The 18489-nt window shown below is 54.8% G+C and overlaps 1 protein-coding gene across 1 annotated transcript; it reads right to left on the bottom strand.

Moving 5' to 3' along the window:
- Window positions 1–4133: 4133 nt before the first annotated feature.
- Window positions 4134–16030, bottom strand: PNPLA5 (patatin like domain 5, triacylglycerol lipase). The gene is made up of 9 exons (XM_025881548.2): window positions 15838–16030; window positions 15232–15464; window positions 13375–13440; window positions 12867–13076; window positions 11393–11453; window positions 10184–10369; window positions 8036–8168; window positions 5772–5888; window positions 4134–5186 (listed from the first exon to the last, which is right to left on the bottom strand). The coding sequence occupies exons 1-9, from the start codon at window positions 16028–16030 to the stop codon at window positions 5102–5104; spliced, it is 1284 nt and encodes a 427-aa protein (XP_025737333.1). The 3' UTR covers window positions 4134–5101.
- Between the last annotated feature and the right edge of the window lie 2459 nt (window positions 16031–18489).

Here is an 18489-nt window from a genome sequence, read left to right as displayed (position 1 = left end):
TAGGGCGCCTGGGTGGCTCGGTTGGTTAAGCAACTGCCTTCGGCTCAGGTCATGATCCTGGAGTCCCGGGATCGAGTCCCACATCGGGCTCCCTGCTCAGCGGGGAGTCTGCTTCTCTCTCTGACCCTCCTCCCTCTCGTGCTCTCTGGCCCTCATTCTCTCTCTTGCAAATAAATAAAATCTTAAAAAAAAATGATGGGATAAGTCAAAAGGACAGAGGCTAGCTGAAAGGCCAAATTAGGAAAACTTTGTACATATTAGACAAAAATAGGAAACAGCTCCGGACACCTGGGTGGCTCAGTTGGTTAAGTGTCTGCGTTTGGCTCGGGTCATGATCCCAGGGTCCTGGGATCGAGCCCCACATCGGTCTCACTGCACAGACAGACCCTCTGCCAACCGCTCCCCCTGCTTGTTCTCTCTCTCTCTCTCTCTGACAAAATCTTTTAAAAAATAGGAACCAGCTCAAATTTCCATCAGTGATAGACTGGATAAATTGTGATATACAATGAAGATACTTACTACATAGGAATAAAAAAAGTGCACATGCATATTGTGTGTGTGTATGTTGGTGATGGTATATGTTCATTATTTCGTTAGTTTTCTATTACTGCTGTAAAGGGTTACTACAACCTCAGTGACTTAAGACAAAAGTTTATTATCTTAGAGTTCTATAGGCCAGACATCTAATAAGGGTGTCATATGCTAAAATCAAGGAGTCCCCAAAGCTGCGCTTCTTTCTGGAGACTCTAGGGATGGATTCATTGTCTTGCCTTTTCTAGCCTCTAGAGGCCGCCGCACTCCTTGGCTTGTGGCCCCTTTCTCCATTTTTAAAGCCAGCAATGGTAGGTCCAGTCTTGCTCACATTATAGTACCCTGACATCGACTCTTCTTTTTCATCCTTCTTCCACTTTTAAGGACTCGTGTAACTACATTAGACCTACCCAACAATCCAGGATAATCTATATTAAGGTCAGCCAACCAGCAACTGTAATTCCATCTGCAACCTTAATTCCCTCTAACGTGTAGCATAACATATTCATAGGTTCTGAGGATTAGGGTGCAGACACAGTGGGGAGAGGAGTGTGTTATTCTACCTACTTCAGTTGTATTATTTGAAACTTTTCTATAGGTTCAGGTTTTTTAAGAATAAAACTCTGAAGAAAAACCTTTAAAATAGATAACCCTGAGGATTCTACCTAAAAAGCTACTAGAATTAACGAGTTTATCGCGATCACAGGATACGAGGTCAGAAAGCAAAAATCAATGCCATTTCTACATACTACCAACAAACAATTACAAATTGAAATTTTAAAAATATCATTTGCAATAACATCAGAAAATATTAAATGACTTAGGAATACAGCTAAGAAAATATGTGCAAAATTTGCATAACAGAAGCTACAAAACACTGATGAGAGAAATTAAAGAGAACCTAAAGAAATGGAGACATATACCCTGTTCATGGATTGGGAGTCTCGACGTTGTTAAGACGCGCATTCTCCTCAGATTCATCTCTAGAGTCTGTACAGTCCCAGGCAAAATTCCAATGGGATCTCTTGTTCTAAAGTCTATATGGGAAAACAAAGAACCAAGAATACTCAAAACAATTTTGAAAATGAATAGCGAAGTTGGAAGGCTCATACCGCCTGATTTCAGGACTTACTACAAAGCTATTTATCTTAAGGCTATAAATCAAAACAGGATGGGATTGGCATAAGGACAGACATATAGATAAATGGAACAGGTTAGAAAGCCCAGAAACAGACACACACAGAGATGATCAATTGATTTTTGACAAAAGTATCCTTAAGGAGCAGCAAACAGAAATTTCTTGGGAGCCCAAACTGTCCACCAAGGCCTGGTCTACCCCATGGGTAGTGAAGGCCCCATCTCTGGAGGTGTGGAAGAGGCTGGATAGCCTTTCGTCCTGAACAGACCCCTCCTAACAAAGGTGGATGCAGAAGTTCTCTGCCCCAGATGGCTAAGGCTGCTGAGGCGGAGGGAGGAGGTTGCTGTCCGAGGTGCTGAATGCGCACGGTTCACCAGATCCTGCTGCCCTCCTGATCTGGGATCTGGGATCTGGGATCTGGGATCTGGGTTCCGGGATTAGGATAGCCACGACTCTCCATGGCCCTGATTTTGCTTGTTTTCTGTTCTGTTTTGATGTATGTTTTCCATTTGCATGTGCTATCCAATTTTTAAGGTTAAGTACTTGTTTATTATGGAAATCTCAAACATACACAAAACTAGAGAAAAGGGTTAAGTGAACTTCTGTGAACTCATCACTCAGTGTCAGCTGTTATCAATCCACGTTTCATCAGCTCTCAGTCACCCCTCCCCACCCAGATTATTTTGAAGCCAATCTCACGTATTATTTCATTCACAAATATTTCACTACAGATCTCTAAAAGGTAAAAACTCTTCGAAACACATGTTCCCAATATATTAACACAGCTAAAAAGGAATGAATGTTCCTTAACATCACTAAATACTTGGTTAGTTTACAAGACTGGATTTAAGGGTGGCATTCAAAGTTCAGAGGGGTTGAGCTATCTTCCTGGAGATGCCCAGTGTAGCCAGAACTTAGTGCTGGGGCAGAGATCACCCCACTAGCATCACGTGATCCCAGCCTCAGTTTAGCACATACCAGCCTGCTTGGCACAGATGACATTAAGCGAGCCTGAGGCACAGACTGCTGGCTCCGGCAGGTAGTCACACTCACATAGTGGCCCCTGAGGACACCAGTGCCCAGGAACTACAGGCTCCAACCACACTCCTGCCCAGACAGATGTCTAGATCAAAATCAATTACATCAGAATCCCTGCAGAAGACTCCTCAGTATTTCCAACCAGCATTCTAGCGTTCAGACAGAATGGAACCACGGCCTGACCTGGGTTTGAATGCAACTGAGATATTCAACCAAGTAAGCTAGAAACATTTAGTGACATGCTGCTTCAGAGAAGGAGAATGATGAAGAGGAAGGTGGCAGTGGCCAAATATCCTTCTCCATCTAAGACACAAAATAAAGCAATGGGGGCAAAGATGGCCCTAGGGCAAGTCCCAAAGAACCAATGAGAGGGGAGGTGATAAAGGGAGGTCTGTTTGCCCCTGGAAATAGAGGTCCATGTCCTTGATAGGGGACAAAGGACAGGGGAACAAGAATATTCTCAGAGGCCTCCTGAGCATCTAGATCCTCAACCTGGAGACCCAGGTGACCAGTCCTCCCCTTTCCACAGGCAGAGGAAATCCCAAACCCATCACCTGGCAACGGGACAGGGCATCCCAGCTCTGGGTGGAGAGAATCCTTGGGGCTTGGACATCACCTGACTCAAGGTAGAACAGCCCCCTTCATGACAGCAAGAGGGGACAGAAGTGAGCTCAGCCCCAGTGGACCCTAGATCCTAGAGATGAGCAGGGAGGTGGACCCTCCTGCAAGTCCTCCCTCTCTCTGCCTCTTCTCTCCCTTTCAACCTCCCACCCCCACCCCAGCCCTCCTATGCTCCACTCACCCACTCTGCACTCACCTTTTTGCTTCCCTGCTCCCAACCCTCAAATGACTGCCCAAATCCAACGTCCTGATCACTGTAACAGTGGCCTCTGTGACCCAGCCTCTGCCTGCCCTCCACCTGCCCCATCGCTCACAAGGCTCCGGCCACACTGGCTACCTTGTTTCTTAAATACATCGACTGCATTCCTATCTCAGGGCCTTTGCACCTGCTATTCCCTCTGCTTGCAAAACTCTTCCCCCAGCTCTTTGCCTCTCACCTGAGGCCTCACCCCCGACATCATCTTCCAGAAGGGGGCCTTCCTGGACCACTGATCCAGGGTCGCTCCCACCCCACCCGACCGCCATCGTGTCCACCGTCTTTTGCTCTCCTCACGGCACTGCTGCTCCTCAGATGATCTTATTTTCAGTTCCCAGTTGGCTGTTTAGCATCTGCTCCCCCACCGCAACCCACACCAGAATGTAAGCCTTGTTCACTGTTGTGACCCCAGAGCCTACAAGGCATTAAGCAAAAATCGAATGAATGAATGGATGAACGAACGAACGAATGAATGACTCATTATCTCTTTTGTTCGGATTTATTCCTTTGCTCCCTTTTTCCCTTGTGCGTGCCTCCAGTTCCCCACCCTCCCCATCCCTGCTCGGGCTGAGTGCCTCCTAAGGGCCTGGCCAAGACACAGTGTGGGTTCTGCTCTGAGGACAGGAAGGGGATCCGCTCCCAGGAGAGGCTGGGGGGGGGGCTGGTGTCCCGGTCTCCTCTCTGCCTGAGAAAGAAAGGGGCCTGGGAATGGGCTGTGTGCAGGTACGACTAAGGAATAAGGGGGTAGTGCTATGGTGCTGGCAGCCAGGGGCCCTTGGACAGTCCAATGGGACACATGTGGGCAGAATTCTGAGAAGATTTTGATCCCCTTCTCTCCTCCCACCATCGATCTCCTGCTGGGGGCTCCCCGCTGGATGTACCCAGTAGGAAGTCAGAGATCAAGGTTGCAGGAATGAGGCAGACCATGAGGGTCACCCTGCAGCGAGTGCAGGACAAAGTAAGTCAGAGAAAGGATGTGAGGGGAGGCACACCCCAACCCATCATTTCCATTTGCCTTCCAATCACTGACACTTTCTCTGTCTTCTGTAAAGTGCTCTGCAAACATCTCGGCAAAAGCACTGGAACCCTGCTTCTCGGCAGATGCTGCCCCCGAGCCCCCAACATGGAAATTCAAGAACCAAGATGTATGTCTCAGCTCCTACCTTACTTTTTCCCTCTGATGACAGGGTGACCTGGACACAGCGACCAAGGGACATACCAACAGGTTGGGCCTCTCCCAAAAAGAAATCGTCGGGCCCCCAGGAGCTGGCTCCAAGGAACAGGGGCTCCAGAGGGGCTGGTGGGGCCTCTTCTGGCTCCTGGGGGCCACACGGTCCCACAGTCAGGGACAAGAGTCTGCGGGGAAAGGGAGGCTGCTCAGCAGACAGCTCCACACTGGGCTCTGAGCTCCGGAAGACTAGTCAGGACTCGAGGACTGGGGCCAGATCTGGGCACAGGATGAGGGCTAAGACAAGGACCAGGGGAGGCCAGTTTGGGCTGGCCCTGCTCTGTGCCCCTCAGGCCTGATGGGGAGGTCTGGGCTCCTTGGCCAGGTCCACAAGAAGAGACGCCCCAGGCTGGAGCAGGCTGGTAGTGGGCAGGCTGCGGAGGAAGGAAAAGCCAGTGAGTGAAAGGTTTTAGAGCCCGGGGACGGGCAAAGGGCAGGGTGAAGCCCTGTGGGGGCAGCCCTCGCATTCGGTAAGCCCTGGGTCACTCTTCTCCCGGATCCCGCCAGGAGGAAAGCCCTGAGACCCTTACACTGGCCACGCGGAGATGGGCAGGAAGGTTCCAGGGTTGGCCATCAAGTGGCTTGGAAGGACGCCACGGTCTCTAGCCAGGTGGAGGAGAGATAGGCAGCCCCAGCCCAGGCCCCACAGAGCACAGGGAGGGACCTCTGGAAGGCTGTTGGAAGGGCCCATGGGGATCTGGCTGAGCAGGGAGATGCACTTGTCCTCTGGGAGCCGGTCTTGCAGACTGACCCATGTGAGAGGCCAGCTCCAGCATCCAGGCCCAGCACCGGTCTGGCCCACAGCAGTGACCAAAGCTATGCCAGAGGCTGCATGGGGAGGCTGGAGAAAAGGACACGGATGGCGTAGACGGCCTGTCCAGGGTCTAGAAAAACAGTGGTGCCTTGCTCCCGAGGGGAGGCCACACCCGCTCCGCCCCAGGCCCATCCCCCGGCCTCACCTGACCAGCCGGGGGAGCTGGTCCTTTGACCTGGAGTAGATCTCGAGGGCCAAGCCCTGCAGCACACCCCACATCCACCACAAGTCAGCTGGCAGATCAGGCAGCCATGCCACCAACCTGGAGGAAGGGGCGGCAAATGCTTCACTCAGCTAAGCCTGAGTGTGTGGCCCGGCCAAGCCCACCTTCTCCACGGGCCCAGAGCAGAGCCAGGGGTCCCTGCACTGGAGGACCTGAGGCACCAGGCCTGAAGGAAGTGGAACAGAGGTGAGAAGAGCCCACCGCAGAGCTGGTTGTAACTCCGCAGGGCACAAGCGTGAAGCCCACAGCAGGGAAGGGCAGGGCTCTGGGCCCAGCTCCCCTGCTCATCAGCTGTGTGACCTGGGCAGGTCAGGGAACCTCTCTGAGCTTCAGCTTCCTCGCCAGCCAAAAGAGGACCACCACCTTGCCTGCAGTTCCTAACCTCCTCCCTCTCTCTGTCCCTCCTTCCCTTCCCCAGACCTGCCCCCCTTACTCCACAGCCCTCCATCCACTCTCCCCTGAGCAGCCGGTGACATGCCTGAAATATACATCCGATCACAGCCCTTTCTTGCTCAAAACCCTCCTGTGGCTCCACACCTGGGTCCTGTGGGGTCAGCAGAGGACCAGGTCATCCAATTACAGCAGAGATAGGCCCTGGCTGAGCACCATCTCAGACTCACTGGACACAGCAGGGCCTCCCCTCAATATGCTGCCTTCAGCAGAGCCTCTCAACCAGGACCTCAACCAGGCAGACAGGCCACAGGGTGGAGTATGAGAAGCAAAAACATAAGCTAGACCATTACCTCCCTTGTTCTGGACTGTCTGTCTCTATTATTACAACCTACATGTTGAGCATGTAGGTTACAAAAAAAAAATGCTAAGTCTGAATTTCCCTGTGGTCTGGACAGGTTTCTCCATCAGTGCTCATATACGGATTTTTTTTTTTTTTTTTTTTTTTTTAGCTGAAAAGTTCAGGCTTTGCCCTTATCCTTTTTGACTTCAATCTGCGGTTTCAATCTAACAGCTCAGCATGAGGAGAATCTGAGTTAGCAGAAAGCTCTCTCCTGGCTTTGGGCCACTGGCAATTACAGCAGCCGGGCTGATCCAGTCATTAACTCAGCGTGGAACAAAACAGAGAGACCTGTGGCTCACTGTCATAGACCTTTTTGGGAATAAAAAATTTAAAAAAAATAGAACTCTCCCTATGACACTTCTCTACTGAAACCCTTCGCTGCCTTCCCACCACTGTTGGGATAAAGACCATGCTCCTCATGTGACTATAGAGCCCTGCCTGTCTAGCCCGCACCAGCCACTGCCACACCACCTCACCATCTTATTTCCTCTGCCTTCTGCCCCAGGACCTTTGCACATGTCGTTCCATCCCTCTGGAATGCTTTTCCCTTCCTCTTTGCCTAGTGGACTCCTACCCATTCTTCAGATTATAACTCAAAAGTTACCTTCTTTAGGCAGCCTTCCCTGACCAGATAGCCCCTAGGGCGAGCTATCTCAGTTCACGGCCAGTGTAGACCTCTTTTAGGAATCACAGCCAGTATAGACCTCTCTGGGTATCTCTAGGCAGAGGTGTGATTGCACAGGTGAATGTGTGATGGTTCGTGGGCTGTGAGTTCCACAAGGCCAGGGCCTGGGTCTGAGTCAGGGCTGCCTCCCTATCCCCAGCCAAGGCTTGGCCCCTGGGTAGGCCCTCAGTATAACTATTGGTGGAGTGAATGAACAAACAGTGCCGAGTGACTCATTAATCAGCAAAGTTAGAATGGTTAGTGAGGGCTTAACCACAACCAGTCAGCCCTGGAAGCGCCTTGTTTTATAGAAAAGAAGCTGAGGCCCAGAGAGGTCAAGAGACCCAGCCCAGGCCACACAGCTAATCAGAACCAGACCAGCCCCCAGAGTTATTTCTCCAGAAACAGCACATTTCCTCTGAGGCTCTACCAGGTAGAGCAAAGGGCCAAAGGTCCTAGAGACAGGCGAGGGGCCAGAGCATTGACCAGGAGGCCCCATTTCCGATCCGTCGGTCACAGCTGCTACATCATCTCCCCACCAGTCCCATCCTGCAGAGGAGACCCCCTGAGACTCCTCTGGGTTGTGCAACCAGCACCAAGCAGCCCGGGGAGGCCAGCCAGGCTCTGCCCACCCAGCGGGCCGGCTGCCCCTCCTGCCCTGGGCACTGGTCTCCACCACAGCCCTGATGGCAAGCCAGGCCCTTCCCAGGACCCCCGGCTGAGCCTCACCTTCTGCTCCGGAAGTAAACGTACTCGAAGGGTAGTGTGTAGGGCAGCAACAAGTAGGTCAGTGCCCGCCCAAGGCCCGACCGGCAGAAGCGCGCCCAGGTGCTGGGGTCCCGCACACATGCTTTCTTCAGTGCTACGAGAGAAACCGGGGCATGACCGCCCACCCCTCCAGCCAGGCCCTCACCATTACCCTTAGGGCAGGTGGCTGAACCCCTTCCCACCTCACACAGTCCACAAACTATGCCCACCCCCCACCCCTAGCTGCAGAGAAAGAGACAGCATTGACCGAGCCCCTAGTTTGAGCCCGCAGAGTTCTGGGCACTCAGCTTGTGCTCTCTCCTTATGGTCCCCAAACTGGCAGGGCGTGCCCCTTTCACAGACGAGGAGACTGAGGTTCAGAGTAGGGAAGTGACTTGCCTGAATACCAGGCCAGGAAGTGGCAGGGTCCCCAAGACGGACCCAAGGACTCAGGTTCCCCGAGCTCTTTCCATGTCTCCCGCTGCTCTGCAAAGTCTTGCGCACCCCCCCCAAGATGGGCCATGTGCGCCCCCGTACCTCCCTTGATGACAGCAACACATCAGGGTTATGAACAGCAGCAGCTGCGGGAAGGACAACAACCCCTTTCCGAGCCCCCACCCCCCATCCCCTGAAATGCCCAGGGTACCAAGGACTGGCATCCTGGCCAGGGCAGAGCCGGAGCCCAAATCCTCGTCTTCAGACCGTGGCTCGGCCTCCAACCTTGACTCTGGCTAGTGCTGTGGAGAGACAGCCGCTTGGAGGGTTCACGGATGACACAGCACGAAGACCCGCTCCTCGTTCCCCTGCCATGGGTCCCAGGCTGAGTCCCTCCCCTTCCCTGAGCCTACATTCCCTCCTCTGAAAAGTGGGGCTCCTGGCAGGCCCCGCCTCCCAGGCAGGTGGGCCAGGATTAAGGGAGGTCTGTAAGGGCCGGTCTGCTAACTAACTCCCAGTCCCGGGGCATGCTGGCGGTTGTGCCCCATCACGGAGACGGCTCTCCGGTGCTGCCATGTGGCCGTAGGGACGCCGCCTCGGCTCCCGAGCTCCAGCCTTGGCCCTCAGGGGCTCGCCACAGATCCAGGCCCATTTCTGCAGGCCCTGTATGGTCTCTGGCACGGAAAGAGGTGCCCTCCCTGTCCCCTTCGCCCACCCACACTGTCCTTGCTCTAACCTCAACCACCATCAGCTCTCCTCCCAGTCTCCCCCCGCCCCCCGCCCAGCCGGTCCCCTCCCAGCTAGGTGCGGTAAACGCCGGACCTACCCTTCAGAGCAGTAGTGAACCCTGAAAAGGAGGGGTTGCGCCTAGTGAGCCGCCCCCCCCGGTGGCTCCCCATCCCTCTCCTGCTGCTTTCAAAGCCACCTGCCTGACCCTCCCAGCCTCTGCGACCCTGCCCCTCACCCACGACACTGCCCCCACCAAACCCAGGACATTTGCACACGCTGCACCTTCTGCCTGGCCGACTCCTCCTCTCTGGTCTCACTTCGATGCTGTTCAAACCCACGTCCCCGTCACCATGACACACGCCCAGACCCTTCTGCCACTGCAGTTGTGACTTCGGGGTCACTAAGCAGGAGAGCAGACCAAATGGCTCAGAGCGGAACTCCTGCTTGGGCTATTTGTTAGCTGTGTGACTTTGGACAAGTCACTTAACCTCTCTGTGCTATGGTTTCCTCATCCCTATAATGGGGACAATCCAGTGCCGTCCTCAGAGTACTGGTGGGAGAGTGAAATGAGTCCATGTCCACGTGGAGAGTCCAGAACCTTCTGGGTGTGCCTCTCTCACGTCCCTATGTACTTCCTGCCCTTCCCTGGGCCGTGGGCAAAGACCTGGCTTTCTGAGGCATAGATTTGGGTTTGAATCTCCCAGCTGCCTCTCTGAGCTTCAGTTTCGTCGTCAGTGAAATGGGGTAAGGAAAACACGTAGGCCCACGGTTGTGGTGCGGAGTGAATGCCACAGCAGGTAGAAAGGCCCTAGCACCACACTTGGCACTCAGTAGGTGCTCAATAAAGGGAGTCCTATCCTCTCCCGGCCCCTGAGCACCAGCTGGGCAGGGTCTCTGCTCCCCGCCCAGGCCCCTGTGTGCAGGGCATGGGGTAGGTGAGCAAGTTCATGAAAGCAAAGGCAGTACCGGCCTCCAGCTCCGGTGAGAGCCGCTCAAAGTCAGGCACATCCTTGACCAGCACATTGGGCACCGCCCAGTTGAGAGACAGGCCCCCCTTCTGGCCTCTGTCATGGCCGGCATCCTGGTTCCCATCGGCTGGGGCTGGGGGCTCCTTCGACACCAGCATCCAAAGCATTGGTTCCTTGGTAAGTCCTGGGTCAGTGGAGAGAGAGATATGACTGGTCAGCACGTCCGGAGCCCCCTGGTGGTGGTGACACCCCCTGGCTCTCCATGCCACCCATCCCCCTCGATCCCCAAACCCAGTTCTGGGGACGTGCTTGCTGCAGGATGTACCCACGGCTCCCCCTGAATGACCTCTTCCTGCTCTCCCCTGACCCTTCTCTGCTCCCCATCTCCTGTGCACTTTCTAGCGGCGCATCAGAGCCCAGACCCTGAAGATACAGTCCAAGGTTCAAACCCTGAGGTCAACACCTGTTCACTAGGTGATCTAACTGCCCCGTGCCTCGGTTTCCCTCTTTGAGAAAGGAGAAAACGACAATCTGCTTCATGTGGTTGTTCTGGGAATTAACCAAGACAAACATCTAAAGCTCAAGCCCAGATCTGGGCACGTGTTAAGCGCTCAGCAAACTCTTCCTGCTGCTCTGTGTTTGGGGTAAACAACATGGTTCTGGAGCCAGACGGCCTGGGTTCAAATCTCAGCCCTACCATGCGAAGAGCACTGGAGGACGTCCAAACTCTCCAGCTGAGAAGACCTCTGCAGCCCACCGTCCGAGGAGCTCACGCGCGCGCGCGCGCACCCTCCTGAGGCCACACTGAGTCATGTGCCCCAAAGGTGCTTGGCTCTGCTCCTTCTCACCCATCTTCCCTCTGCTTGCAATGCCCCCTTCCTTTCCATAGTCTTCATAACTAGTCAAAGCCCAGCTTATCTGTTGCCGCCTCCAGGAAGGCCTCCTTGCCCACCTGCCAGGCTGGGTCAGGTGCCCCCTCTGAGCATCCCCTCCATCTCCATGGGGAGAGGTCTCCCCACACCAGTCTAAGAGCAGCTCAAGAGCAGGACGCACGGGTGATCCTCTCTGGGTCTCCAGCCTCCAGCTGAGGCCAAGCATAGAGCAGAGGCTGACGGAGAGAATGAGCGAGCTGAGGTCCCTACACACGCAGACACCCGGAAAGCAGCATCTACTTGGAGGCGCGGCGACTATGAGGGCTGCCACCTACCACGTCTCTCCAGAAACTTGAGGGCGTCCAGGTAGCCTTGTCTGCAGCTGTCTGCTACTACCTGCCAAAACACAGGTCAGAGTAGGATGGGGAAGGCCTGGACCTGCCCCTCGAGCTGTGGTCACAGGCCAGAGACCTGTCTTCCACAGGAAGCAATCCCCGCCCAGCCCGCGCTCCCTAAGAACCCCCTCAGCAGGGCTCCAGGACCCCAGTGCGGGGCGGGGAGGGCCACGGGACTGCAGGCAGGACGAGCTCCCCCCTCTAAGACTCCTTGGTGGCCACTCTCGCTCCAGACACTCCGCTCTCCGGTCTCAGTTCTCTCCTCTGGAAAGTAGGATAAGCAGGCCTGGCCCAGGACGCCCGGGGACGGCCTGGTTCCCGTGGGTCAATGCATGGTGGTGGCCTTCGCCCTTTGATGTTCATTTCCAGAACCAGCCTGAGATAGCAGAGGAAATTGGGGGCCCACACCCGCCTGTCTCAATCAGAGCTCCCCTAGTGGGGAAAAGGCACCTGCAGGTCCAGAAGGCAGCTCTGCCTTCCCTTGCCGTGTGGCCTCAGGATGGCCACGCCACCTTGAGAGCGACAGCTTCCTAGTCTCTAAGATGGCGCGGAGATTTTCCGTCCGCCACACAGGTATAGGGAAGACCAAAGGAAATGAACATGATCTTGTTTCATAGATTATAAAATACTACGGAACTGAGGTGCTTGGCTGGTTCAGTTGGTAGAGCAGGGGACTCTTGATCTTGGGGTCATGAGTTTGAGCCCCATGTGTGGCGTAGAATTTACTTAAAGTAAAAAGACAAAACACTACAGAACCACGGAACGAATGAAGGAATAGGGAGGGGCCAGGGCACGGCTGGGGTAGAGGAGCAGGTTATGGTGATAAACTATTTGTTGTCAAAGTACTCGTTTTCCAGAAATACCAAGGGACTAAAACAAGAAATCTAGGTCTATGGTCCCTTTTTGTCTGTCCTTATGCCTCGCCTCCATGGGGATGGTAAATTTGGCCACAGTCTAGGGCAGTGGTTGAGAGCATGGGTCTAGGCTAGCTGAGGATTTGAAGTCTGGCTTTGCTGCTTCCAGGCTGTGTGACTTTGAACAAGTTGCTTAACCTTTCTGAGCCTTGGTGTCCTCCCTCGAGAAACAGAGATGGTACTGGCACCTTCTCACAGGGGCTGACCCTGAGGAATACCAGCAGAGGCCCGGCTCACACCCCAGCTCAGCGGAGTTGGTGCTAGCATGCCTTGATGTGGGGCCAGTCCTAACTCAACATTCATGCAGGCAGGGGAAGAATAGTAAGGACACAACTTGAGCCCCATGTTGTCGGTTCAAGAACGTGGCTGTATGATTCAGAACATGTGTCCTAACTGCCCTGAGGTGGAGGGAAGGTGTGGGGACATAGCCTGACTCACAGGACCCTGGATCGTGGCCAAGCCTCTAACACCTTCAAGGTGGGCACCAGGGCCAGACCTACCTCAGGGCTGGGGGCTATGAGGCAGACGAACCCCAGGAAAACGTTCTTCTTGGAGATCTGGAAACTGGCATTGAAGGCATTCAGCTCATGCATGCTGGCCGAGGTGCTCTGGGGGCAGATGTCCACTGTCCCGTGGAAAGGGGACACAGTGATGGTGGAGGAGGAGTCCGCAAAGGGCAGGTTGTTGCTCAGAGCCCCGTCAATATAGCGCTGCAATTCAGGTGGGCTGCCTGCTCAGGATGCCCTATCCTCTCCCCGCACTGCCATGGGGCCACCGGCTGGAAGTGGGCTGCAGCCGGTGACCTCTGGCTGCCCCTGAGCCCCTAGGACCATCTAGCCCAGGACGCTCTGAACACCACCCCCCCAAGAGCAGAGGGAGGGCCCTGGCACACAGTAGGAGCTCAGGGAGCACAGTTCCCTCCACCCACACGCCTTTCAGCAGAAGGTACACTGGGTCCCCAGAGCACGGGGCAGGGATTCAGTCATCAAACCCCCAAAGTGCACTTACCTCCCCTCTGAATTCGGGGGGAATTGTCCCACAGTAGAAAGGAAAGTATAGGGTGCAGACCAGAGCCTGGGAAAACAAGTCAGCGGAAACACCATTATTCACGCTCCTGGTGTCCAGAACCTACTCCGGGCATGGTGTCTAACCCCAGAGCTGCCTGTGAAGTTTGTTGGCATTAGTCTTGTGTTCAGGGAAGGGAAACGAGGCCCAGAGAAGTGGTCATGTCCCAGCCAAATTCTCAAGGTTAAGAAGGTATTTGAACATAGGCCTGTTATGACAGCCGCCCTCCAATTCCCGCTGATGGGTCCTTGCTCACTTGAGACTGCTGCTGGGTCGTCCCCCCCCCCCCCCCCGCCAAGGGCAAACGGAGGCACCAAGGACCATTTCTCCATCACCCAGGAATTCTTCACCAACAATCTAGGTATGTCTCCCAAAGTGTGTTCCCTGGACAGTGATCCAACCAGATGCATCTCAAACAAGAAACCCTGACTTCGGGAGGACTGGGTGGCTCAGCCGGTGAAGTGTCTGCCTTCGGCTCAGGTCGTGATCCCAGGGTCCTGGGATCGAGTCCCGCATCGGGCTCCCTGCTCAGCGGGGAGTCTGCTTCTCCCTCTGCCCCTCCCCTCCTTGCTCGTGCGCGCTCTCTCTTTCTCACAAAATAAATAAAATCTTAAAAAAAAAAAAGGAAACCCTGATTTCTTTATCCATTTGGAAAACACTGTCCACTCTTCCCCATAGAGTCTCTGACAAGTCCAGCAATGAAAAAGATGCTTAACATATTAACATTTGGGGCTCGAGAGTTCTGTCTTGGAAGTGAGGGATGGTGTGGGAGGCAGCTGTCCTGTACATGGTGGGATACTTAGCAGCATCTTTGGCCTCTACCCACTAGGTATCAGTACTTTGTGCACACATGCACGCACACACACACACACACAGAAATGTGACAACCAAAAATGCCTCCAATGTTGCCAAATGTCCCCAGGGGGAAAAATCACCCCTGGTTGAGAACCACTGACCAAGGGCTTACCAAACTCATGGAGCATAGAACCTTGACTTGCAGTCTACTTGGAAATATCCCTCCAACCCTCTCTGGGAGATGCGAAACTCATCCTGGCTCTAACCAGTTGGAGATGCAAGTGGGAGCCTCATTCCCACAGATTAATGATAACAGTGACAGCAGCTAATGTCTACTGAGCACCTATTATGTGCCAGGCCCTGTGCTATGTGCCATACAGGCAAAGATGCTGGGATAACCTTGAGGGTCCCCAACCGGCTTCCCCGAGAGCCCACAGACATCAGCTTGCATGAAGGGACTGGCTCCTCTCCTGCACACACTGAGAATCCCGATCATCACAGACCCAGCGATAGTCCCCACACTGGGTGCTGGGGTCAGCAAGATGAAGCAGATTCTGCATCACGGACCCCAGTCTTGAGTGGAAGGCACAGACCCTGATAAGGATGGGTAGCAGGGCTCCGGACCTCCCTCCCTGACCGTGTGGCTCTCTGTCACGACCTCCTGTTTTATAACAATACTGGATCGTTTCCTAATCCATTGTGGGCAGGCGCCTCTCTGGAAAAGCAGGGGCCCTGAGTACAGAAGCTGGACTTTGCCCCCTCCCCAGCCATTCCCTTCTGTGTCCAGCCGAGGGGTCTTCCCAAAGCAAGACGGGAGTCTCTGTCATCACCTTCTGGCCCCTCTGTACCGCGACTCTCCCATTTGTAAACAAACCCAAGCCTCAAGTGACACCCCCCCCCCAACTCCCTGAAAGGAGTGTCTGCCTCTGGGAAGCACCCGGAAGTCACCGTAGAGATGGAGCCCACTCACCTGCCTCTAGGCCCTGGGTCCCACCACATGCTCACCTGGATGACTTCATCGCGGGTTGTGAAGTTGGTGACTATGACGTTGTGGCCATCGGGCCACCGGGTCAGTGAGATGCCCAGCTTCTGGGAGGCCAGGATATGAATGTTGGAGGGCAGGCTGTCCTGCAGCTGCTGCCTGATGTGCTCAATGGGTGCGAAGGCAGGGTGGAAGATGCCCAGGCTCAGCTGCTCCACCTGCTTGACCATGCCCAGGAGATGGGAGCAGCAGAAATCTGTGCGCATGGGGAGAGGAGAGGGTCCTCAGTCACCCAGGGGGCCTGCCCACATCTGTCCAACAGACTTGACCTCCCCCGGGGGGGGACCGTCTTCCCCTCTCCAGCTCAGAATATCTGTCCCCAGCCCTACGTTCAAATGCTCTGTCCACCGTTTGATCTTGGGAACAGTCTCCCCAGCTCTGATCAGTCCTCTGCGAAACGAAACGAGGGTAACCATACTCCTCAGGGTTCTTATGAGGGTCCCATGGGATCCTGCTGGATGTAAAGGGCACAGGGCAGAGCGCCGGCACGCCCCTCTCCGCGCCCTACCTCCCGCGTGGAGCCCGCGTCCCCCCGCAAGGCCCCCCAGCCCGCGCCGTCCCCCACGCACCGACGGACTTGCCCGCGATGAGGCAGACGGCGTTGAGCGCCCCTGACGAGGAGCCGTAGAAGCGGCGGGCGCCCTGGAGGAGGTGCGGGGCGCGCTCGCTGAGGCAGCGGGTCACGCCCACATGGTAGAGCCCCAGGAAGCCGGCGCCTGAGAAGGACAGGCTCCAGCTGCCCTCGTCCTCGTAGCTGCGCATGGCGGTGGAGCCTGCCGGGATGGAGCGCGGCTCCCTGGCAGTGGGCGCTGGAGGAGGGAGCTGGACGGGCGGCCCAGGACGAAAGGGTCGGGCGGGAACCCGGCCCCGCCCTGCGCTGCGTCACCCGCCACCGCAGCCAATGAGGTCCCCGGGCAGCGACGCCCCGCGGTGTGCCAGCTCTCTAAGGGGGGGGTGTACCCTGGCGTCGCCCCCGCACGCCTGCTGGGGGGTGGGTCACCGGCCGCGACTGCGGGGTGACCCGCCGCAGGGGAGCGGCACCGGCTCTCCGCCTGATCGGTGGTAGCAGAAGCATTATTCCCGCCTTCATTTTACAGATGGGGGAACTGCGGGGCGGTGAAGGAAAGTGCTAGCCAGGAAGTGGCAGACACCTGGCACAACACCTGGCCTTTTGGGGTCAAGCCGGACTTCATTCTGCAGCTGTGCTGGTTCAGGTACCAAGGACAGCCAGAGTCAGCTGCCACGAGCCATGTACTTGGCCCAAACTCCTTACTCTTTCTGGGCTGCAGTTTGCCCGCATTCTCTGAGGCCCTTGGATGCGAGGACCTACAGAGCCTTTTCTGCTCTGATCGCTACTCCTCTGGGGCAGACGCACCATCGACTGGCCAGTCCTGGGGGTTGGGGTGACAGCCGGGACAGCAGGCACAGGCACTGTGCTAAGTGCTCTTTGCAGTCACCCTCACAACGCTGTGTGGGTCAGGACCGCTGTGCCTATGTTCCTTTAGGGACATTGAGCCCCTGGAGAGGCTTAGACACCCGTATGGCCAGGAAAGACCTCCAAGAAAACCTGCCCACACCCTTAAAACTGGGGCAGTGGTTCTGGAGGTCAAGCAGGCAACGGGTGAAATTAAGTACCCCACACAAATCATCTGAGGTGTCCACAAGGATGTTGCAGAGGAGGAAGAGGGAGGTCATAGGTGACTCTCCTCACCACTACCACCTCCCCAGGGAATGGATGAATAACCACAATGGGACAGTTCATGGAAGGTCAGAGAGCCTCACCTGTGTGTGATGAGCAGAAGAAGAATGAGGTTTATTGCCTGGCGCCATTTATGCAAACATTTAAAAACACTCCCAACGCATTGCTATGTATTTTTAAAATAATAAATTAATAAAATAATATATTAACAGCCTGAAACATGGATTGGTAGATCACACACTGTATATATATATTTTTAGAGGGAGTGCAATGGGGAGTGGAAGGCAAGGGAAACAGGTGTGTGCGTGTTGCGGGGGGGGGGGGTCAGCCAGAATTGCACTCAGGCTCAGGACCTCCCTGTACCACTTCCAGACTGAGTAAGGGGCAGACTCATGGAATAGATCCTCCTGGACTCACCTCACTCTGCTCTAGGGTGCAGAGTGCCCAGAGGCCTCTTTCCTTGGAGGTGGGAGCTGGGAAGTCAGGAGAGGCTTTATGGGCAGACCCGTGAAGGCTGACAACCTTCCTTTGCAAGCATTTCCCTCCTACCTGACACTGGGCTAAGTGCTGTCTCATTTTATCTTCACAACAGCCCTGTGAGATAGAGAGTACTACCAACCCCATTTTGCAGATGAAGAAACTGAGACATAAGCCAGGAACCCAAGAGAGCCCAGCCAGGAACCCAAGAGGGCCCAGCCAGGAAGGGCTGAGCTGGCACTCCATGGCCTCCTTGTCGCCTTAACAAGAGAGAAGTGTGGGAGCAGGAACTGGAGGTGGGGGTGTCTAAGCTTCAGGCTGGAGGAGTCCATAGGGACCAGGCCGGTGGGCATGAGGTTTCACGACTCTGGGAGTGGAGGTTTCTCTGCAGGAATCAGGGCAGAATCGTGCTTCTGGGAGAATCCTGGAAGACTGACCCTGGAACATTTTCTTATGCCAAAAAAGTAAGAAAGTGTTTGAAAAATGGTGAGGACTTTTCCAAAGGATACAGAAGCCAGCTTGTATAATGCAGATTAAGGGACATTCCACTAAATAAACTGCCTGTACTCTTAAAAAAAAAATGGTTAAGATCATGAAAGATAGGGGCCCCTGGGCGGCTCAGTTGGTTAAGCAGGATTGGACACATATCGGATCCACAGAGGGTGCAATGGTGCCTCCACGGAAAGCCGGTCAGAGAATCTGACCTATGGCCACATCTCCTATTCCACAGATTCTGCAGAGAGACGTGGTTGCAGAAGCAGTAAATGTCCCCAAAGGGAAGAGAAGTGTAAGAGTGAAGGTGAGGAGACCCCTCCAGTCACTCCCTAGTTGAGTAAGAAGGAAAAGAAGGGCGAGGTGGCCAGAGCTGCCCTAGCTGCGAGATGGGGGACAGGGACACCAACAACACGAAGACAGAAGGGAGGAAGAGGTTCCAGAGCCACGAAGGCCACGTTAAGCACTGTTCTCTTTTTCTTGAAGGAATGGGGCAGAGGTCCCAGAGAGCGGGGGAAGTTCCAGAACATTGTGCTGCTACTGACACTTGGGC

This window comes from Callorhinus ursinus, unplaced genomic scaffold (assembly GCF_003265705.2).
Source record: "Callorhinus ursinus isolate GAN/ISIS: 27379988/994484 unplaced genomic scaffold, GSC_fseal_2.0 scaffold48, whole genome shotgun sequence".
Classification (NCBI taxonomy): Eukaryota; Metazoa; Chordata; class Mammalia; order Carnivora; family Otariidae; genus Callorhinus; species Callorhinus ursinus.
This window is presented reverse-complemented; position numbering and strand designations above follow the sequence as displayed.

What these genes read in the sequence shown, in the direction of transcription:
- PNPLA5 (XM_025881548.2), bottom strand. Translation starts at nt 16,030, where the DNA reads ATGCGCAGCTACGAGGACGAGGGCAGCTGGAGCCTGTCCTTCTCAGGC. An exon ending in CCCGCGATGAAGTCATCCAG is followed by an intron (nt 13,441 to 15,231) that starts GTGAGCATGTGG and finishes TTGTTTTCCCAG; the next exon opens with GCTCTGGTCTGCACCCTATA. An exon ending in CCCCCGAATTCAGAGGGGAG is followed by an intron (nt 13,077 to 13,374) that starts GTAAGTGCACTT and finishes CCTGAATTGCAG; the next exon opens with CGCTATATTGACGGGGCTCT.